General features: G+C 38.7%; 1 protein-coding gene across 2 annotated transcripts in view; it reads left to right on the plus strand.

Moving 5' to 3' along the window:
* The first annotated feature begins 8,477 nt into the window (after positions 1-8,477).
* The window catches only part of trappc10 (trafficking protein particle complex subunit 10), a 96,377-nt gene continuing 80,420 nt past the window's right edge, over positions 8,478-24,434 (plus strand). For both annotated transcript variants that reach the window (XM_088607185.1, XM_088607186.1), the window contains exons 1-3: positions 8,478-8,671; positions 13,819-13,900; positions 17,193-17,328. In XM_088607185.1, coding sequence (XP_088463311.1) covers positions 8,611-8,671; positions 13,819-13,900; positions 17,193-17,328 — 279 coding nt within the window. In that variant the 5' untranslated portion in view covers positions 8,478-8,610. The remainder of the gene's footprint in view (positions 8,672-13,818; positions 13,901-17,192; positions 17,329-24,434) is intronic.

Here is a 24,434-nt window from a genome sequence, read left to right on the forward strand (position 1 = left end):
ATTGTATATAACAAGGTCACACCTTGTTAAGATATAACGTATTTGAGAATTTTCAGGTTCTTTTCCTCAAGTTTTATTTAGCCCTGTTCAAAGCATTGAGTCATTGAATCACTGGGAGTTGATTTAGCTGCCTCATAAAACCCAGAAATGTTTTTGTGAATATGTAAAGACTTGATGACTCAAAGTATACAAATGTAAATATTCTCATGAATGCTGTTTCAACTGTCATAATGGAAGAAAAATCACAGGGTTGTGTAAGTGTCATTTATTAAACTTAAGCGTCAGGGTTTTAAAAATATGCAAGTACTTAAGTCGACATTGGACTTAAGCACATTCTCCTACCTCCCTAACTGCTGAAGATAACTTAAAAAAATACAATTGGTCACTTACAATTGTAACATGCTTTTCTATGCTTTCCTGTGCTTACAAGATTGGTATTGTTCCAAAATCACACAGATTCTCCTACTGCCCTATTTGCTGGAGATAACTTTTAAATACAATTCACCACTTACGTTTGTAGCACGCATTCCTATACAATGGTATAGTATTACATAGTAGCTCTTGTGTCCACTTAAATATTAGCACACTGTATCGTAGTACGAGGCACGTGAATTCCTTGTTCTCTGGGACAGCTTTGGTGAAAAGAATAATAATCTAGTCACACTTGATTAAACATATGTTTATTAATGATGACAAGAGAAACACTACATTACACACAATTAAACATACGACACAAAAATCCTACATTTACAGAATGTAAAAGGCATTTTAAGGCAGAGGCCTAACACTTGCATCTTTCTTGTCTGCATTATCCAAGAGACATATGTTCCATTATACTGTTCCATACTCTGACCACCTGCAGCAAGAAACAGCATAAGGGGAGGGAGAGTGCAAATGAGCTTACTAATCTCTGGCTGAAGGCTGTACATATACATATCATAATCTTTCTAGCCAAAACTCCAGAACTTAAAGGGAAAGGGGTAGGAATGTCCAGGTGATAACTGGGGCTATCTGAGGAGCCAGGTATATACAGATAGCCAGGTATCACTGTGTACTGTGTCTCCTTATTTTGTCATTTGTTTCTCCTCTCTGTCCCTCTGATCAAGGTCATTTCAGCTCAGCACCCACATAAATCTAATGTGTCACTTCTCACTCTGTGGTAATTGATTGTGTCTATGAAAAAAATACTGTTTGCACTATGTGACAGGAAAACATTAAAAGAGAAGGAAAATATACACAAAAGAAAAAAAGCACAGGCCATCATTACTAAACTAGTAAACATACAGTAGTCCCCAAGCCACTACCATATTCCTACTTTTATCACCCTATGACATAAGCACTTTTCTCATTTCATTCTGGTACATCATTATAAACATTTAATTTCTATGTTCATGGGATGGCCATTTGGCAAACGTTGGCTGAAATAGTTGATTTATTTCAGGAAATTCTCCAGGGATTAATGTAAGCAAGTTAAAACATATCTTTCAGTTATATAACCACATACAGTTTGATCCTGATGAGCACAAAGCAGTAATGTTGTGCAAAATTGATTTTGTTTTTCTTAGCAAAATTTAACAGTACACAAACATTTTGGTGTTCATTATTTTAATAATAATAATAAACTTAATTTTATATAGCACCTTTAAAGGTGACTTCTCAAAGCGCTTTACAGGATGACAACAATAAATAAGAAGAATACACAAGATAAGACACAATTACAATATATAGAGGAGACAGTGGATGGTGGTACTAAGAAAAGCAGAGGGGTGAAGAATGGAACCAGTTAAGTAAAGGCTTTTCTGAAGAAGAGGGTTTTGAGTCTGGATTTGAAGGAGTTTAGAGAAGGTGAGTCTTGGGGGCAACACAGGAGAAGGCCCTGTCACCCATACAATGTAGACGGGCTTGGGGGACAGTAAGGAGAGCAGAATTAGAAGAGCGAAGGTTGCGAGGTGGGGAGTAGGGTGATAAAAGTTCAGACAGGTACACGGAATTTGACCAGAAGCCAGTGCAAGGACTCCAAGATAGAAGTAATGTGAACACTTGCACTAGACCTGGTCAGGATTCTGGCTGCTGAGTTTTGGACATACTGCAGTTTGTTCAGAGTAGATTTAGATACCACAGCGAGTAGAGCATTACAGTAGTCTATTCGAGAGAACACAAATGTGTTGATCAGCTTTTCAGCCACAGTTAGTGATAGCATAGGACATAGTCCAGCGATATTTCTGAGGTGAAAAAAATATGTTTTGACAGTATGCTGTACATGTGGGTCGAATGTTAAGCCAGAATCGAATATAACCCCAAGGTACAGTACAGAACCATCTACAGAAAGGGTTACAGGACTGGCTTTACGAAGTTGATGGGGGGTGCCAATAAGCATGACTTCAGTCTTGTCGCAGTTAAGATGAAGGAAGTTTTGAGTCATCCAAATTTTTATGTCAGAGGTGCAATTAGATAGAATAGAGACAGCCACATCAGTGTCAGGTTTGGTATGGATGTATATTTGAGTATCATCAGCGTAAAAATGAAAGCTGAGGCCATGTGATCTTAAAAGCTGACCAAGTGGAAACATGTAAATGCTGAAGAGCAAGGGGCCCAGTATTGAGCCCTGAGGAACACCAGACTTAACAAGACCAGTTTCAGACCTGTACCCATTAAGAGAGACAAAATGACAGCGATCAGTGAGGTAAGATTTGAACCATTTGAGAGCAGTGTCAGAAACTCCAAACACAGTCTCAAGTCAAGAAAGTAAGATGTTATGGTCAACAGTGTCAAAAGCAGCACCGGGATCAAGACAGATGAGTATAGAAAGAGAACCAGAATCAGCAGCTATTGGAAGATCGTTAGTGACTTTGACCAGGGCAGTTTCTGTGCTGTGAAGTTGACGGAAGCCATATTGGAGGGGTTCGAAAAGGTTGTTTGTCATGAGGTGGTTATGTAACTGAAGTGTGATAGCACGTTCTAGAATTTTAGCAAGAAATGGTAAGTTGGAGATGGGGCAAAATTGTTAAGGTTGTCGAGAGCCATGTTAGGCTTTTTTGGCCCGGGGGTAATGGCAGCAGTTTTGAGGACTTTTGGTACAATGTCAGTGCTCATGGATTCATGTATAATATTGAGGACAATGGGACAGAGAGAAGAGAAACAGGACTGAAATAAAGTGGTGGGAATGGGATCTAAAATAGATGTGTTGGGTTTCATGCGTGTAACTAGTTTATTGAGAGAAGCAGAGTCAAGAAGAGAGAAGCTGGAGAGAAGGGAACTAGAGAAGTTGGATGAGGAGGGAGGAGGAATGGAAATGATATGCGTAATGGAGAGAATGTGATGTCAGTTGTTGTCAATCTTAGAACTAAAGAAATCTAAGAATGTGTTGCAAACTTGTGATGAGGCAGGTAATGTGGTGGGGCAGTTTGGCTTGAGCAGTCTGTTGATGGTGGAGATAAGATGTCTGGGGTTGTTTTGGTGATTTTCAATGATGTGAGAGAAGTAGGTAGATCTTGCAGACTCTATAGTAACCTTATATTGAGATAAGTAATCTCTCCAAGCCTGATAATGTACATTTAGGCCAGAAAGACCCCAACTACGTCAATTTTGCGAGAGGCTGCCTTCATGGATTGCAGATGGTCATTGTACCAGGGGGCAGGGCGAGAGAAGGAGATGGTTCGGGTTTTTAAAGGAGCAAAGGTGTCGAGGGTAGATAAAAGAGCACTGTCAAGTAACTGTATTTTGTCCTCTAGAGCAGTGGTTCTCAAACTTTTTGGACCAAGTACCACCCCTAATCCAACCAAAGCATCCAAGTACCACCTACAAGTCATCATCTCATAGGAACCCCAGAAATTCTTAATGACCAACATGAGTGTGCGTACACACACACTCACACATACATATAATAAATATTATTATAATAAACTTTATTTGATATAGCGCCTTTAAAGGTGGCTTCTCAAAGTGTTTTACAGAAAAAAAAACATTAACAACAACTAATAAAAAAGCACCATTTCAGTGAGAGGGGTGAGCCTGTTTAGTTGAGCAAAGCAGATGTGAATTAATTTTTCAAGCCTTGATACAATTCACAACAGAGTCTGATAGATTTTAAATCGTCAGGCATTTTCTTGACGGCAAAGGTCTCGCGGTGGATGTTGTAATGTGTACAATAATTTCTGGAGCAGCCTATCTAATTCATGCAACTACACCGTTATGCTGGCTTGTCATCGCTCTAGCACCGTCTGTACAAACTCAGACGCATTTTATCCAGTCGAGGCCATTCTCTACGATAAATTCATTCAGAAGCTGAAATACTGTATGTGCTCTCCTGTAGTTCCTGTTGGTAGCAGTTTACAGAACAGAAAGTCTTCATGGGACATGCCCTCAAACTCGTATCTAACGTAAACGAGCAAATTGCAATTAGATGAGTCTGTAGTAGATTTGGTCAGTGAAAAACATCTGCTCATCTTAACGCGCTCTATCAGTGTACTTTTGATATAATCCTTCATTTCAACAATTCTATGAATGACTGTGTCTTTCAGGGGGGGCAGTAGGTCGAGCTGTTTAGCAGCTTTTTCTCTACACATAATACGTGTCAGCTCTTTTGCCAACGGTAAATAAGGTTCTTCAAAAATAGTGTAGCTTACCTGCTTTAGCAATACGAAAGCTTGCATTTTTCTGCGTTTCCGTTTTTATTTTCGTATTTATTTAAAGTTTTTATTTCATGCGCATGGGAGCGAAACACAGAGACACTCGGTGTATTTTTCTCAAATTAGAACAGTTCTTCAATATTTTTCTGTTATTACGCTTTCGTGTGCTCACAAGATTACCTGCGTTCGTAGCACGTATTTCTATGCATTCCTGTGTTTACAACGTTGGCATTGTTCCAAAATCACGCACATTCTCCTTTCTCCCTATTTGCTGGAGATACAGTAGCTTTTTTTAAATACAATTGGTCACTTGCATCCGTAGCACGCATTCCTATAGAGTGGTATAGAATTACAGAGTATCTCTTGTGTCCACTGAAGTATTAGCGTGCACTGTATCGTAGTACGTAGGCTGCGTATTCGACACGTATTAAAATACAAAATCTGAAAACCCGTCCCGATTTTTCAGCACACACGACACAGTTCCAGGGTCATTTGGCGTACCACTTGGTGGCACTCCACGTACCACTGCCGGTACGCGTACCACAGTTTGAGAACCACTGCTCTAGAGGGTCAAAGGAAGAGAAACAAGATAAGGAGTACAGAACAGAATTTGCAAACCCTGGGTGGTCAATTGATCGCCAGTTTAGGGAATTTACAGAGCGTGGGGGGGAAGTGTTAGAAACAGGTAATTCCAGATTGAAAAGATTGGCTAAGTGGTCAGAGAGGCCTAGATCAAGGGAAGAGCAATGGGAGACAAAAGAGTCATTGGCAATAATTAAATCTAAGGTGTGTCCTTTGTTATGTGTAGGGGTACAAACAAACTGAGTAAGATCAAAGCATCCCAATAGAGAAAGGAAGTCTTTAGCCAGACTGGAAGACCTTCGATGTGTATATTAAAGTCCCCTAGAATAAGGATCCTTTTAAACTTAAGGCATAAGAATGAGAGAAAATCAGCAAACTTACCTAAGAAGGCTTCACTGGGTTTGGGTGGTCTATAAACTGTGGCAATAATAGTAGACTGGGGGATAGAAACATTTAAAATAAGACACTCAAAAGAAGAGGGACGAGGTATAGTAATAGGACTTAGACTGTAAAAAAGGTTGTAAATAATAATGAGGCCCCCGCCTCTGCCTGAAAGACGCAGAAGGTCAAACAAACTATACCCAGGTGGAACAAGTTGGTTGAACAGGAGTCAATTGTTTTGTTTGTGCCAGGTTTCGGTTAAGCACAGAAGGTCCAGTTTTTTTTCTTTGATTAATTCACATAAAAGAAGAGCCTTGTTGTTTATTGAACGGTTATTGAGTAGCGCTGATCTGGCCAGTCTTGGTGATTCAGGGGGAAGCGGAGTGCGCTCCAGGTGCAGTAGTAAGAGGAGATTTTTGAGGTCGGCGCTGGTACGGGATGGACTTACAGTCGTGTGCCGAAAGGCAGGGATAGACACTCCACTGGCAGACAAATGAAAGAAAGTAGCTTTGTTTTAGTTGAAGAAGTTGCAGTGCAGTGTACCTCAGAGACATGATCGATGAATCAAGACAGGAACGAAATCCAGAGTAAGGCAGTAGCAAGTGGTGAAGGTCTTCAGTTCATAATGCAAGTGGAAGTCGCATTTGTGAATTTGTAACATATAACGTGGATAACGTGAAATCAGTGTTGCGGAAAAGAAAAAGGAAAAAAGAACATAATAATTATAATATTAATAATAATAATTGCTTACACTGATATAGTGCTTTTCTGGTCACTCCACTCAAAGCGCTTTACAGGTAATGGGGACTCCCCTCCACCACTACCAATGTGCAGCATCCACCCGGATGATGCGATGGCAGCCATAGTGCGCCAGAACGCTCACCACACATCAGCTATCAGTGGGGAGGAGAGCAGAGTAATGAAGCCAATTCATAGATGAGGATTATTAGGAGGCCATGATTCGTAAGGGCCAATGGGAAATTTGGCCACGACGCCAGGGTTACACCCCTACTCTTTTCGAGAAACGCCCTGGGATTTTTAATGACCACATAGAGTCAGGACCTCGGTTTTGCATCTCATCTGAAGGACGGCGCCCATTTAGTATAGTGTCCCTGTCACTATTATGGGGCATTAGTACCTACATGGACCGCAAGGTGAGCGCCCCCTGCTGGCCCCACTAACACCACTTCCAGCAGCAACCTTAGTTTTTCCCAGGAGGTCTCCCTTCCAGGTACTGACCAGGCTCACACCTGCTTAGCTTCAGTGGGTTGCCAGTTGCAAGTTTCAGGGTGATATGGCTGCTGGTGATAAATAAAATAAGTAGAAAAAAATGAAAAACTTGAGAGGAGCGGCAGCCAAAAGCGCCAGCGTTCCCTCTCGACTGGAACCGGGAATTTTGTTAGAAGCTTCACTGTGACACTTGAATTAATAGTTTTAAAACGTTTCTATTGTTTGATGCCATCCATCAAATCCATTCTCAATAAATGCAGATTCCTATTTTATAGAAAATGTTATTATGCCCCTATCCCATTTTGACAATTTTTGCAAAAAAATATTACCTTCTCATCACTCAAGATGAGCTTCCATGTGAATTTTGATGTCCAATTTTGCTCAATATCTTAGGTTTTGCTCCAGTACTGATGCTGGCTTCTGTAACAATTGGAAATTGCCAGAGTACTTGATTAGTTTTAACTTCGTTTCCGTAGCAGCTTCTCAGTGCTGGGTCCCGACATATGAGAGAGAAAGCTTTTGCCTTGGTTTACTTAACAGCTTGTTTTGGCCTCAGGCAGCTCTGCCAAAGCTGTACCCAGCTGACTTTGGTCTTTAAAATGTTCTGTGCACAGTTTGTCTCCCTGCTATAGCTTTGGTCAGAATATTCTGGAAGTTCACAAAAAGAAAGTGTCCAACTCTTTGCTAATTTCATTGATCAGGTAAAATAACTGTGGGTTCATGAACACAAGATTTCTTCTGCCTGAGAATATCTTGGGTAGAAATCTGTACTTTACTGTCTCACTCTCTCAGCCTGGAATCTAGGAGAAAAGCTTACGTTCTGACTTGGACTGGTTGCAGTCATGTGGTTATAAAAGTCAGATTTGACAGTTAAGAGAGATATTGAGAGAGCCAGTGGTTAACTCAAGAGTCTTGTGTTCCAGTTTATATTGGTGACATCACCAGTAAATGATTTGCCAAGATGCTATCAGGTGTGGTTCTGGTACCCTCTCTACAGATCCACAATTGGTGGATCTCCCTTTGGGTGATGGACACTGACCTTTGACCTGTGATTTTTGGGAATTAACCAGTCTGGAGACATGCTGGAGCCCACTTGCTCTATACTGTGTATACTGATGGAAAAAAGAAACGCAACAGCTCCTCCTCCACACTCTGGCCCTCCCGTCTTTTTGACTTTTGTTAGCTCTTAATCGACAGAAACCAACAGAAAATAATCTGTAAAATCTACAGGGCTTTAGCCATAATTTATTTAGTAATAATAGAGAATCTTTTCTGTTCAATCATGTCTGAAATCCAGGGTTGTTCTGCTTTTGTAATTCAATTTCACTGTATAATATTTTGCACACTAGTTAATACTTTTAATTTTAGTCAGGCCTTCCTTAGATCAGTAAAGCCTTCAAAATATAATAAATAATGACAATAACGTCTGTATTTATTTGATAGAGTACATCATAAATGAAAATGTTTCAAAATATTTTTTTATTCTCAATCGTTTACTTGTTTAGCGTTCAAACGCAGACAATGATTGCAATAAATGTGTAAGACTACCGAGTTACACAACTAGTTACTACTCATCTTTTTTCTCGGCTAAAAAAATAACTGTTCAGGAACTTTGTCAGCATATCCTTTAAGGCACGCATCCACCGGAAGTCGTCATGGCTCAGGGAGATACAGGAAGTAGCGGGGATGGATGGAGAGAGGAAGTGTTATTGCGATACAGCAGCTTCTTAACAACAACACTGATTTCATTGACGTTTATATGGGGGGCGATTTTTGACAATCGGAGTCCATGGAGTCCCATGAGGAGAAGCCAATAATCTACACAATGGAAAATAAGCCGATAGTAACATGTAAGTTTTTATATCTTTCAGCTGTTTTTAGCACTGACACTATTTGTGAGGCAGACGCTAAAAACTGTCACTAAAGGAATGCGGCTATTCGAGGGTTAAAGGGCCTTCCAGCAATAGTGCTGGATCTCTAACACGCTTGAACATTGGTTATTTTTCTGTATTATTCAAAGAAATCGCGAAATACTGTATCTGATTTGTGAATTAATGGTGCAAAATGTAGGATCTGTTCATATCTACGTTACTCTATACCTGGCGAGGAAGCGCAGCTCGTCCAAGTCCCAGTGCCAAAACGACCAGGCCTCATACTGCTCTGGTCCCCTTTATTAAATGTAAATAGCTTTTTTGTGTCATATTGTCACATAATTCACAATGTAGCGGGATTTTGAAGTTTTCTTGTAGTGTAACTATAATTACACGAGATACAGAGAACTACAGATTCTGAGCAACGATTTCTGTGGTGTAACAATATCGTATGTAAAGGCCCCTATATAATTGTATCCATAAAGTTAATATTAAGCGGCTGAGTCCATCAGTATGAAACTTGTTCAGCAACATTACGAAACTTGCTGAACAGAGCTTTTTTCAGAAAACGCCGAAAAAGCTTGTATGGAGAGTGCTATTTCGCCTGGCCCTCTGTGTATTTGTAGAAAAAAAAAAGCATCTCAAGAAACAAAGTCTTTTGAAAATGAGATTCAATATGATTTAGAGCACACTATCACAGTTCTTACCTGTGGTATGTAATATCTTACATACTGTATGCCCCTGTAGTATGGTTTTTGCAGCTCCCATAATTTTCATGAAGATGTGTGGGGTAAATGGTTTAATTTTTTTGGCTGAGGCCTAAAATAAAATTTTCTTTCAGTTCTTAAAATGTTATTGACCATTTTTTAAGTTTCAGATCCATCACAATCTGTTAGCTAAACACGTGTGTTAAGTAAAATGTGCCCAGTGTTTATGGCAATGTTTACTATGTTTAGTGTCATCCCCACACATCTATGTCTAAATTGACCACGTGTAAAGAGCTGTGTAGATAGAAATTAGTACAATAAAAAACACATCATAAGCTGAGGAGAGACTGCATATTATCTGGTTCCTCATTTACATGCTCCCTCTCGGTCAGATCATGCAGTATTGGGGCATTAACTTTCACAGCTAAGTAGATGACACACAGCTGTATAATCATGCCAAACCTGATGTAACCACCACCTTTGAAAATTTAGACAACTGTCTGGAGGATATCAGGATATGGATAAGGCACATTTTGCTCATACTTATTAATGCCAAAAGAGCTGCCATGCTGATTGGAACACCTAATCAGATCACTACAACTAGTTACTGCAGTCCCATCATCGATTAAAATGTCATCCCCCATCTTTAGTGGTGAGCAATTTGGGTCTGATGCTTCTTTCAATATTTCGGATCATATGAAAAGTGTCAATTAAATTAAAACTTCTCCAGAACAGTGCTGCCACAGTACTCACCGGAGCAAGGAATTCAGACCATATCACCTTTATTCTAGCAAAGCTCCATTACCTCCCTGTCCATCAGAGACTGAATTTTGAAAGTATTGATACTGTTTTTTAAGGCTCTCGCTTTTTAAGGCAACTCACTGACCTTTGTTTTCAAACTTCAATCTGGTCTTTAAAGTCAATTTAATCTGCTTCATGTCCCCAGAACCAGATTATGTATTTATGGGTGACCGTGCCTTCTCAATGTATGCTCTTCGCCTGCCTAATTATTTCAACTAAGGTCTCTAAAAGAGATCTTAAAATCCTTCTCTACTAGCAAGTCTATCAAAATCCAGTATTATAAACTGTTTGATAGCCCATCTTTCTCTTTTTCCTAAAACAACAGAATGGCAAGCTCTCTTAACAAGGTTCAAATACTTAAAATTAATCTGTTCCCAGATTGCTGATAACTCTTAATGATTTACCATTAACCAAGGTAAAACAGACGATTTATTTTATCAATGTGTCTCAGACCCAATCCAACTCACCTCACTTCCTTTTTTGCTTTGAAAGTGCAAATGATTTTTTAAATAATGACTTTTTACTCAAATCTTGAATGCTGAAACTGAATATCAGTATCCAAAAAAGGTGCTTCCACTGAGTATTGACTCAGTGTGCTGAATGCTAATGTAATCTTTGTATATTTTAGTTTTTTTTGCATTTTTTTCTTACATTAAACTTCTTTAACCTATAAAAGTGTGGAGTTTTGTTACATTGTGATTAAAGCTCTTCATTGGATGAAGGTAAATAAAGAGCGCGGGGTCAGCCATTTATATGGCATCCCTGGAGCAACTGGGGTTAAGGGCCTTGCTCAGGGTCCCACGTAGGAGGATACCTCTTTGTGGGATACGAACTGGCAACCTTCCAGCCACAGGCGCAGATCCTTAGCCACAGAGCCACCGCACCGCCATATTTAATATGGATAAGGTGATAGGTAATGCTTTTAATTTTTTGTGAAGTGGTCAAATATATCTCACTCGGCATGTGTTTAGTTTCTTTTACAGCATGTTAATGTATTTCACAGCACCTCCTGATTCTGTGATGTAAGCAATATTCTGTCCTTTTAAATTGGTGGTTTTGGCAGCAGCCCTTCAGGTGTGACCATGAAAATTCAGTTGGACAGTTTTCTTCACATTGTTATCATGCCTGAATGTGAGGTTATGTGTGAGAAGTTTGCAGCCGTTCCATATTGTTTTAACCTATATTCTGTCCCTGTCCTTTTCTGGTTTTAACATTCCATCAATAATGCCATGTTTTGCCGTTGAAGAGGTAAAGCAAACTTGTACCCTGTTGGAGTTTGTATAAGCACAGACACCACATATGGTGAACCTTTAATTGTGCATATTTGCTTTTCATTTGCATTTGAACATTGGTCACTTTTTTAAAAACAGATGTTTTTATCCATAGTAGAATTAAGTGTGTTATTATGAAAACTGCTCACATATTGTCAAAGGATGTGTGCTTAGTTTTTTTTTCTCACAATTATGACAAAAAAACAAGCATTGCATATTCATTGACATCGTTTAATTCATAGATTAATTAGATCAGATCAGATAGAAAGGTATATGCACAGTTTTTTAACTAACAGTACAGTCCACTCAGTCATCAAGAAATGGAAGGTACACAGTGCCATATACAAACTGCTAAGATCTGGTCATCCCTCCACACTGAGAAGCTTGGCAAGGAACTTGAGGGATGTCAGTGTTAGGCCAATGGCAGCTTTGAAAGAGCTATAGAGTTCAGTGCCTGAGCTGAGAAATAGTAAGTAACATATCGAGGTTACTCCACAAAGCTGATCTGTATGACAGAGTGCAACTCCAATACCACATATAGTTTCCAGTATAGCATTTAAGTGATGATGCAGACAAAAACCAAAAGGATTTGTATTCAGATCATACAAAATTTGATTTTTTTTTGTTATTGAAAAGTGTTAGCATTAGACCAAAGTTACAGTGTATCACCCAGTCAACACTATTTCTACAGTTAAGCCTGGTAGTAACATACGGTATCATGTCATGTGGGTGTTTCTTTCAGAAGGGACAGGAAAGCTTGTTGGGACTGAAGGAAAATGGATTGTGCAAAGTATAGTTATTAAGCTGAAACTTTTTTAGTCTGCTAAAGACTTAAAATTGGGGGAAAAATCACTTTTCGGTGGTAATTTGATGCAGAAAATGTTATTTTTAATTTTTAACCAACACTGCCAACTATATACATATATTTTCATATAAATATTAAAGTATGATAATATTTTAATGATATTCTGTAACCTTATTATACTTCATTTTTTCACTTACCAAAATTTTCCTTTAGTTACATGATTTAATATTGTATAATAAGTTAATCTAAAGAAGTAGTATAGCACAGTAAATGAAGCTACCATTTCACCAACATTGGCACCACAAGAGCCACCTATTGATTTTTGGGGGGGCAGTATGAATACCAAATCATAATGCGGAATATGGCACTATAGAAGAGTGGAGGAATCGGGGCTATGGAAAAGCTGTGGCGTTGCAACAGTCCCAGGGACACATTCCTCACTTTAGCACAAGAAAATTAGAGAATCTGTCAGATCCCTAGTAGAACTTTGTTACCATCAAGGAGGATCTGTTGCATGCACCTTGCTTATCTTGACAGTGGGTTTTGACGTACATTTTGAAAGGCTGCATTTGTATGTACAAATTATGGGCACTATTGTCCTCACTCGCACTTCCTCAAGCTCCAGTCTTTACTTAAGACAGTGGTCCCTATGTATGGCATAATTTAAGATAAGTTGCATCTTATCTTCATGTATTCCTAGACATTTAGGCATGTCTTGTGGTTAGGGTAGCACCTTAATTAGATGTATTAGATGTGTTAACTATGATATTAGAACTATGCTAATGATTTTCAAAGCACTTATCTTCATAAGAAGAACTATCCATTGTGAATGCTCTGATCTTTAAGAATATAAAAAAGTTAGAGTTTAGTTATTGATCTGAACATCTTGGCTAGCTGTTTTGTGAAAGAGGACAATGTAATAATGTCAATAACATGGCTGTGTTGCTTGTTCAATTCTCCCACAACCTGTTTGTAAAATAAATGACTCTTGTTCTCAGTTTTAAAAGTACATCCACATAGTTTCCATTTGTGTCATCTGGCTTGAATTTCACTGTTGATTCTGAAGAAGTCTGTAACGTTAATGTTGTCAATACTTTTGACGGTTAAGAAATCATCATAAATGTTTGAGTTTTTTTTGCCTGTTATTGTAGGATGTTCTTTTAAGATTATGAATATATCTGGTGGCTCTTGTCTGGACTAATTCCAGAGCAGCAATAGTGTTTTATGGCATTGTAACTAGAAATTTATAAGATATTCTAGAAGAGTTCTAGATTTAAATTAGACACTTTTCACTATACATCCTAACATCGTTTGCCTTTTTGTTTTTACTTCTTATCATAATGAAAATCACCATCAGCATCAGCTCTTCATGTTAACACAGTAGTCATGGTTTGTCAGTACTGAATATGCCTTTAGGATTCCACTGGGAAGACTAAGACCCTTTGCACTTTGCTGTTGCCAGCAAGTTACTGCACCAAAAAGCACTGTCACCAGAGACCAGAATTAACGAAGAGGACCAAAATATGTGTTCTTCTCTTTCAGGTTCTGGGGATCAGAGTCTGTTCACATCACTGTACCACTGCCTTGCACAGCAACTACCCAGGGAGCCTATGGAATGGAGAAGGTGCCTTTTTTCATTTTTTATGTATAGCACATTTTTTATGTGCAAGATGGTCTGGCTCATGTATTTTGTTGCATTTAGGTGGATTTAAGAACATTCATGCATTATTAGCTAAATTTTTGTGTGTTCTGTAGGATTCAATTAAAAAAAAACTATTTTACCACCTCTGCAACCTTTGTATTTACAGTGCCCTCCAGAATTTTTGGCACACTTGGTAAAGATGAGCAAAAAAGGCTATGACAGAATGTCTTTGTGGTTTATCAGCTTGATTTTACACTGAAATAGGTAAAATTAGTAAAAAAAAAACATTTTTCTCCAAAAAAGTCACAATTATTGGCATCCCCTGCATTTAGTACTTTGTGCACCCTCCCTTTGCGAAGATAACAGCACTGTGTCTTCTCTTATAATGTTGGATGAGGTGGGAGAACACATATAAAGGGATCTGAGACCATACCTCCATACAAAATCTCTCCAGATCCTTCAGAGTCCTTGGTCCTCTTCAGCTCAATCCACAGGTTTTCAGTAGGGTTTAGGTTAGGGGACTGGGATGGCCATTGCAAAAGCTTGATTTTGTGGTCAGTGAACCATTTTTGTGTGGATTTGGAGGTATGCCTCCCAGTCTTAGCCTCTTGGCAGAGGCAGACAGATTTTGATCTAAAAACTCCTGGTATTTGATGGAGTCCATGATGCCATATCCTGACAAGATCCCCAAGGCTTTTGGAAGAAAAACAGCCCCACAACATTACAGATCCACCACTTCACAGTGGGGATAAGGTTCTTTTCTGCATGACCTTGACTCTTTTTATGCCAAGCCCACCCCTGGTTGTATGTATGTTTGTTTATATTCCTCAGTTAATACTTTTTATGATGTTCAGAGACATTATGCTTCTGTTATTTTTATTTTCAGCTACCAAAATGTTAGAAAATTCTAAATTAACGTTCCATATTAAGTGGATTTAAAAGTGGGAAACATAAGGGAAACAGATTAAATTAAGTATTTAAGTACTTAATTAAGTAAGTCAATTAAGTATTGTCTTTGTCAGGTTTTCTGAATGTTTGTCAGACATAAGTTACCCAAATTTTTGAACCCCAGTAAGATAAATTGACCATAATATACTTAAAAGAAATGCCACTTTGAAATACCTGCACATTTTTTAAAACATTTGTGTGTCTTTGTATAATATTTTATTGTTTTTTTCTATTTTATTTCAACATAGAAAGATGTCTAGAGATATAAATAAGGATGTTTAATCAAACTAGTTAAATTGGGGAAATGGTGACCAAAAAGTTAAGTTGGTCTTTCTTAATGGTAAAAGTAGTGATTGCAGTAAGCGGTGGATCTGTTCTGTCCCTATTGAAAGATATCCATGACCCTCTGAATTATTTCTTGAAAGGCTGAAGGAAGGGATAATGGAAGTCCTTATCTAGTTTGTTATATTGATAAAACTGTCAAGTTACACTTCCCTATCATAATACAGTGCCTTGCGAAAGTATTCGGCCCCCTTGAACTTTTCAACCTTTTGCCACATTTCAGGCTTCAAACATAAAGATATAAATTTTTTATTTTATGTGAAGAATCACCAACAAGTGGGACACAATTGTGAAGTGGAACGAAATCTATTGGATTTTTGAAACTTTTTTAACTTAATAAAAAAATGAAAAGTGGGGCGTGCAAAATTATTCGGCCCCCTTGCGTTAATAGTTTGTAGAGCCACCTTTTGCTGCGATTACAGCTGCAAGTCGCTTGGGGTATGTCTCTATCAGTTTTGCACATCGAGAGACTGAAATTCTTGCCCATTCTTCCTTGCAAAACAGCTCGAGCTCAGTGAGGTTGGATGGAGAGCGTTTGTGAACAGCAGTTTTCAGCTCTTTCCACAGATTCTCGATTGGATTCAGGTCTGGACTTTGACTTGGCCATTCAAACACCTGGATACGTTTATTTGTGAACCATTCCTTTGTAGATTTTGCTGTATGTTTGGGATCATTGTCTTGTTGGAAGATAAATCTCTGTCCCAGTTTCAGGTCTTTTGCAGACTCCAACAGGTTTTCATCCAGAATGGTCCTGTATTTGGCTGCATCCATCTTCCCCTCAATTTTAACCATCTTCCCTGTCCCTGCTGAAGAAAAGCAGGCCCAAACCATGATGCTGCCACCACCATGTTTGACAGTGGGGATGGTGTGTTGAGGGTGATGAGCTGTGTTGCTTTTACGCCAAACATATCGTTTTGCATTGTGGCCAAAAAGTTCGATTTTGGTTTCATCTGACCAGAGCACCTTCTTCCACATGTTTGGGGTGTCTCCCAGGTGGCTTGTGGCAAACTTTAGACGAGACTTTTTATGGATATCTTTGAGAAATGGCTTTCTTCTTGCCACTCTTCCATAAAGGCCAGATTTGTGCAGTGTAAGACTGATTGTTGTCCTATGGACAGACTCTCCCACCTCAGCTGTAGTTCTCTGCAGTTCATCCAGAGTGATCATGGGCCTCTTGGCTGCATCTCTGATCAGTCTTCTCCTTGTCTGAGCTGAAAGTTTAGAGGGACGGCCAGGTCTTGGTAGATTTGCAGTGGTCTGATACTCCTTCCATTTCAAGATGATCGCTTGCACAGTGCTCCTTGGGATGTTTGAAGCTTGGGAAATCTTTTTGTATCCAAATCCGGCTTTAAACTTCTCCACAACAGTATTACGGACCTGCCTGGTGTGTTCCTTGGTCTTCATGATGCTCTCTGCGCTTTCAACAGAACCTTGAGACTATCACAGAGCAGGTGCATTTATACAGAGACTTGATTACACACAGGTGGATTCTATTTATCACCATCAGTCATTTAGGACAACATTGGATCATTCAGAGATCCTCGCTGAACTTCTGGAGTGAGTTTGCTGCACTGAAAGTAAAGGGGCCAAATAATTTTGCACGCCCCACTTTTCATTTTTTTATTAGTTAAAAAAGTTTCAAAAATCCAATAGATTTCGTTCCACTTCACAATTGTGTCCCACTTGTTGGTGATTCTTCACATAAAATAAAAAATTTATATCTTTATGTTTGAAGCCTGAAATGTGGCAAAAGGTTGAAAAGTTCAAGGGGGCCGAATACTTTCGCAAGGCACTGTATGCCATTGCTTTAAATTGAAATGCAGGTGGGTATCTCGTGTTGAATGTTAAAAATTGATCCCGTCTTTTAACTCCATGTCATTGCACAAAGCAAAAGGAATGTGCACCCCTGATAAGACACTGTTTTAGTTAAACGATATCATAAGGTATTCAAACATACTTCTTCATCTTTTAATGTTATTTGCAGGTCATATGGACGTCCACCAAAAATGATTCACCTAGAGGCGAACTTTGTCCAGTTTAAAGAAGATCTACTTCCTAAAGAAGGCAATAAAGCTCTTCTTACATTCCCCTTCCTGCACATATACTGGACAGATTGCTGTGTAAGTGTTTAATGTAAACACAGTTAACATTACTGTTTTAAGAAAGAAGACATTTACTTTAAGTATTTTTTGTGAACCACATGATTGCTATGGAATATACCTAAAAAAAACAATGATGAGATTATAGGGCTGTAGTGATTCATAGCCGTTCAGGGACGCCAAATATGTAATGTTTCATAGCCGTTCAGGGACGCCAAATATGTAAGAAAACCGGCTCAGGGATGCCAAATATGTAACGTTGCCATAGCCAAAATGTAATGTAGTGGTTCTCTGAAGGCACCAGTTCTGTAGGGTTTGGGCATTTACTGAGACAATTATTAATTGTAGCAGTAAATCACAAAGTTGATTCTTTTGATGGCTTTAGAGTCCAACCATGCGACATAACTCAAACAACGCACACACACAGGTACTAATACACGAGGATACATTTATTAATACATAAAATATGCATGTAAACCTAACAGATCTTATCGAGAGGGTTATCAGAATACAAAAGATATATATTCAGTCAGTTACAAAGTGTTACACATATCAAGAGGACGTACGTTCAGTATATCATTCATTAAGACCGTTTCGTAAATGAACTTGGTTATAACTTCTACATTAGATACTCAAACAAGTACATAACTCTTAGGAATTAAATTGATATCAACTGGTTGGGATAACAATTGAATTCTCGAGCTGTAATGCATTGAAGTTAAATACTCATCCAATTTCTGGGGATTCAGATGTCCTGCGGGCACAAAGAAACAGTTGCAGGCTGTTGCTGTCCAATCCGCGCTCTCTGGCTCCGTGCCAGGCTGTGCTGTGCGGCTTGCGACGGTGCGCTGCTGATGCTCACTGTTGGCTTTAACTAGCAAAGTTTGTGCACAGGAGAAAAGATGACTGTGGGTCCCAGCAAGTCAGGAAGAGGACCGGTTCGTTCCTGATGAAGAGCTAGTTCTGAATAGTGATTCAGCTGTCCACAGTTCCGACCTGTTCACGAGGTCTGCTGCTGGTTACTCTCTGGCAACCTCCACTCTAGACTCTTAGAACAAAGGAAAGTTCTGGCACTCGGACACACTGGCCGTTCCGTGGTTGTCCGGGCTGAGTCTCAGGATGGTCAGGAGGCGCTCTGCGAGAATGTCCTGCCCTTGGGAGCCTTCTGCTCCTGGGCCGTCCTGCCCTGGAATTCTCCTTTGAATTCCCTTTAGAACAGTCCACAGAATCCTCTCCAGAATCTTACTGAATCTTACTGAATCTCTCAGGCTCTCTGTGTTGCCTGTTTTTACCTGGAGGAATTTCAGCTCGTTGATTGGCTGAAAGTTCCATGGGCATCAGAGTCCCACGTGGGTTACTCGGCCCTACCAGTCCCTGATTGGTTGATCAAGATGAGATATGAGTCACTTACTCCTGACACTTAGTAATGCAGTCCAGATGTCCATCTGGCACTCCCTAGACAGATAGGCGCCAATGGATGACCATTGATCATGATAGCCAGGCTTAGCTAAGTGCATCCCCCTTTGGGAGGTGTCCTTATCAAACCTTAAATCAGCTTGCATGAATAGTTTCTCTGTGGCTGCACCACAGAGATGAACAGAGAAATGGGGCCTCATTTGGGAAGGCTCAGAACACTTAATTCTTTCTTATTAATAAGCCTCGCCGCTACAGGGCTATGCTTAGAAATGTTAGATTTCCACTCACTGACAGACACAGGAAGTCCTTGCTTCCTGGTTTTTAACAGATCAGGTGATCAATTTTCCTCCAGCTTCTGGTCATTTGACAGAGAGCAGCAGCTTGTACCCCCAGAGGAATCTCTCATATTAGCAATTTCATTCATAATGACTGCTTTCCTTATTGAGATACAGTACATTTTTTGGAGGATGATGTCACTCAACCCCTGTACAATGGCCCTGATGACTAAACCAGTATATTTCATTCTATTGTCTGTGTTCAGCATCTGTGAAGATACTTTATGCCACACCCAAATAGTATTCAAATTAAATAACCAGATATGAAATGCTTTAAAGATGTAAGATGATAATCATACATCTTTATGATTGTGAGGTGAGATGAGGTGAGCCCAACTGCTCCAGGGGTGCTGTATAAATGGCTGACCTGCGCGCTGACCCCAAGCTTCTCTCCCTGTCTGTTTGTCTCATGGAGAGCAAGTTGGGGTATGCGAAAAGATAAATTCCTAATATAAGAAATTGTATATGGCCAATAAAGTGATCTTATCTTATACAGGCTATCCCCAGTATACTTAGGGGTTAGGGACGAGAACGTTGCAGCGCATATAACATATAACATAAGTAGGGGAATTGTTTCCGATAGGAACGTGTGTTTAAGAAAGTAAATATGGAGGGTCTGGGAGCATAAGGGAGTAAACTTTACTCATTATTTAATGTGGAAGGCTTTTACTCATGAAAATTAGTGGTATAGGGAACATATGTTATGTAGAGTGTTTCACTTGTAGCTAACTAAAATGTTTAAGTGTCACATTACAAGTCCAGGTATCACTTATAAATAATGCAACTTATAGAGAAATATCTTCTTTGGGCATGATTATCCATAAGTGATAAAGTAATTAGTTTGCCATATTGGTATATTCATTTAAGATATATATATATAACTCATAAAAACTATCATTAGAAATAGTGTTATCATTTCCTTTCAAATTGTGGGTTTGTCTAACCAACAAAGTCAATCACTTTAACTCTTTTTTGTATATGCTGTTCATGCATTCAAAGTTAGCATAATGATTCATTATCTAGGTCATGCAACATCATTGTCTACAAGAAGAATATTTTTTAAACTGATAGAAATATACAAAATAACACACATACACATAATTTAATGTTACAGAAAATGTAAATTGTTGCTAGTGTTTCAACTAAGAATGATTTGTGTAAAAGGAAATACAACATTTTCACTCCCCTTCCCTCACTAACAAGAGTAAAACTAAACAAAAGATAGATACAGAAATATAACATAGCATAATATTAATTATACTAAGCTGTCTAGGAAGCCAAAAAAGGTCAGTTCTTTAATGATTCATTTGAATTACCAATGTCCAGGATATAGAAGGGAGCCTCACAGTAGTTCAGAAATTGTTTCCAATCTTTAAAAAACCTAATAGTACAACTATTGTACATGTATCTAGTTTTCTCCAATAGAAGAAACTGATCCATTGAACAAATATGGGTGGGGCAGCTTGCTTCTAATTCAAAAAGATAAGATCCATTGCAAAAGCCTGTGTGATTTTTATAGTGGAAGATTGTTGGCACACCAAAAACAGCAATAAAAGCAGTGGGTTCAATTTCAAGATGAGAGAAAGACCAGAAATTAATGGAACAAGAACAGCATGGAACAAGAGCTTAAATATAAAAATGGCATGGGCTTGTCCCCATCTGCCACATGTCGGGTTCAAATGAGGAAATATTTTAAAGAGTTTAGATTTATGTATGTAAGCGGTGTATAATTTTAAACTGTATGTACAATACTATACCTGGCAAGGATAGAAGAAGAACTTGAGCTAAAACAGACTTCTCCTGGCTCTTTTCAATTACTGCAGTGCCTATAGGAAGCTTGCACACCCCTTCCAAAGTAACACATTCTGTGTCCCGACAGCCTGAAATCAAGGCACATTAAATAAGAATTTATTTTAACTTTATTTAAACATTCTAACACAAAACCACCAAGTGAAAAACAAATTCTCAGGCATTCTGAAAAGGAATTCAGAATTTCATAGTGGATAGAAATTAATCATAGAAAGATTAATTTTACCTTTTTGCACTAATTAAAATGTTGATGAACCGGTCAGAAAAGCTCAGTTGACCTTATGAATTGCTTCAACTGTCATTCAAATGTAGTAACACAAATTCAAGTAACTTCTTTTAGTGGTTCGCCCTCAGGAAATGCATTTTCTTTTCAAACCAGCTCTGAAGACCACATACATGCAGGAAACTTTAAATGGTCATCTTTAACACATTGTATCCTGAAGGTGACAGGTTGTGTTTCCAGCTGTTGCCTTTAGACATATGGCTGCCTCCCAAACCACTTGTATCATATTTGTCTTTGCTTCCTGACGTGGTTGCACTATACCAGTAACTTTACATTTTAAAATAATGGACACCAGAGTAGAATCTCGTACTTTTAACTTTATTGTAGATATTTTTATTGGCATTCTCCAGAAATTCATTGAGAGCGGTTCTGCTTAATATGGAAAAAATAAAATTGTAGCCATTGGTAAGCCTTACAAATTTGCAATGTAGAAATGTCTGGGGTGCTACATGTCTCTAAAAATATTTCTATTTTGGAAGTAATGAATAAGATAAAATTGTTGAGAGGGTCTTTCTGAACTATTCTGCTGATGCTGTGGTATTTTATAGGATGAACAGAACTGATTTGAACCAGAATGGAAGAATGCTGGACACAAAGGCTACAGGGTTATTCTGTACTGTGTTATATAGGAACTTAGTATAGAATACAGTGGTGTGAAAAAGTGTTTGCCCCCTTCCTGATTTCTTATTTTTTTGCATGTTTGTCACACTGAAATGTTTCAGATCATCAAACTAATTGAAATATTAGACAAAGATAACACAAGTAAACACAAAATGCAGTTTTTAAATGAAGGTTTTTATTATGAAGGGGAAAAAAAAACATCCAAACCTACATGGCCCTGTGTGATAAAGTGATTGCCCCCTAAACCTAATAACTGGTTGGGCCACCCTTGGCAGCAACAACTGCAATCAAGCGTTTGCGATAACCGGCAATGAGTCTTTTACAGCGCTGTGGAGTAATTTTGGCCCACTCATCTTTGCAGAATTGTAATTCAGCCACATTGGAGGGTTTTCGAGCCTTAACTGCTTTTTTAAGGTCATACCACAACATCTCAATTGGATTCAGGTCAGGAATTTGACTAGGCCACTCCAAAGTCTTCATTTTGTTTCATTCAGAGGTGGACTTTCTGGTGTGTTTTGGATCATTGTCCTGCTGCAGAACCCAAGTGCGCTTCAGCTTGAGGTCACGAACAGATGGCCGGACATTCTCCTTCAGGATTTTTTGGTAGACAGCAGAATTCATGGTTCCATTTACCACAGCAAGTCTTCCAGGTCCTGAAGCAGCAAAACAGCCCTAGACCATCACACTACCACCACCATATTTTACTGTTGGTATGATGTTCCTTTTCTGAAATGCTGTGTTACTTTTAAGCCAGATGTAATGGGACACACACCTTCCAAAAAGTTCAACTTTTGTCTCGTCAGTCCACAGAGTATTTTCCCCAAAAGTCTTGGGGATCATCAAGATGTTTTCTGGCAAATCTGAGATGAGCCTTTATGTTCTTTTTGCTCAGCAGTGGTTTTCGTCTTGGAACTCTGCCATGCAGGCCATTTTTGCCCAGTCTCTTTCTTATGGTGGAGTCATGAACACTGACCTTAACTGAGGCAAATGAAGCCTGCAGTTCTTTGGATGTTGTTGTGGGTTTTTTTGTGACCTCTTGGATGAGTCGTCGCTGCGCTCTTGGGGTAATTTTGGTCAGCCGGCCACTCCTGGGAAGGTTCACCACTGTTCCATGTTTTCGCCATTTGTGGATAATGGCTCTTACTATGGTTCGCTGGAGTGGCTCTATAACCTTTTCCAGACTGATAAATCTCAATTACTGTTTCTCATTTGTTCCTGAATTTGATTGGATCGCAGCATGATGTCTTGCTTTTGAGGATCTTTTGGTCTTCTTCACTTTGTCAGGCAGGTACTATTTAAGTGATTTCTTGATTGAGAAGAGGTGTGGCAGTAATCAGGCCTGGGTGTGGCTAGAGAAATTGAACTCAGCTTTCCAAAGATGTGATAAACCACAGTTGATTTATGTTTTAACAGGGGGGGCAATCACTTTTTCACACAGGGCCATGTAGGTTTGGATTTTTTTCCCTTAATAATAAAGACCTTCATTTAAAAACTGCATTTTGTGTTTACTTGTGTTATCTTTGTCTAATATATCAATTTGTTTGATGATCTGAAACATTTCAGTGTGACAAATGTGCAAAAAAATAAGAAATCAGGAAGGGGGCAAACACTTTTTCACACCACTGTATACTATAGCTTTTCTAAGCTATGAAATTTAGTAACCAATTGTATTTAAAAAATATTTTGCAATTAGGGAAGAGGAAGATGGGCATGATCATGGAATGCTGCCAATGTGATAAGTATAGGGAAGTGTGATACATAACAGAAAAGTATTAAAGGACTGTTTTAGTTTAATTGCTTGGAGAAAAATACATTGAGCATTTCTGTGTGTTTCACTCCCATGTGCATGTAATAAGTGCTTCTTTTAACTTCAGAGACGGACTCCTGACTGTCTTTTAAGGGTAGTAGAAAACCTTCTCCCCCACAATTTAGGTTAGAAAGCATAGGTTAAATGTCCATGGACTCTGTTTAGAATCTTCAATTGATTGATTTATCTCCTCAATAAGAGCGGTATAATCTGAAGTTAATGTGCTGTCATAGTTGTAAGAATGAACTGAGGAAAGTAACTTTATCTAAAAAAATAATTAATTAATGAGGCGTGGTAGTGTATGTTTGGGAGGGAAAAAAAGAGAGCTGCCTTGCAAAATGGTGTAAGAAATGCCAAGTGTCAGAGATAGCATAAAATTTAGAAAAGGATTATATAGCTGAAGAAGTATTAGAGATAGGGATTGTCCTAGAGGAGGAATTGTCCAATGTAGGATAAAGGATGCAGTTAAAGCCCCCTCCCAGTAATTAAGTTATGAGATTCCAAATTGAAAAATAAAAGTTTTGTCATCACTTTTAGGGGTATAGACATTTGCTATGATTATTAAAACATAAACATGGAACATTAAAAAGATAACCTGTAACTATTACATTCCTGCCATATGGTTCAAGAGTACTTGAGATGCTATGAAAGATGTCTTTTTTTGTACACGAGAAAGGCTCCCCACGGGCCTTTGCCTGAAAATTGAAATGGAAAAACTGCCCTAACCAACTTCAAAGTAGTTAGAGGTATTAAAGTAGGTCTTTTGTAAGAAGGCCATACATGTTCCAAGTTGTTTGAGATGTTCACACTTTCTTTCAAATCTATATTTATAATGCAAATATAGACATTTTCTCAA

This window comes from Lepisosteus platostomus, chromosome 2 (assembly GCF_059453375.1).
Source record: "Lepisosteus platostomus isolate fLepPlt1 chromosome 2, fLepPlt1.hap1, whole genome shotgun sequence".
In the NCBI taxonomy this organism is placed as follows: domain Eukaryota; kingdom Metazoa; phylum Chordata; class Actinopteri; order Semionotiformes; family Lepisosteidae; genus Lepisosteus; species Lepisosteus platostomus.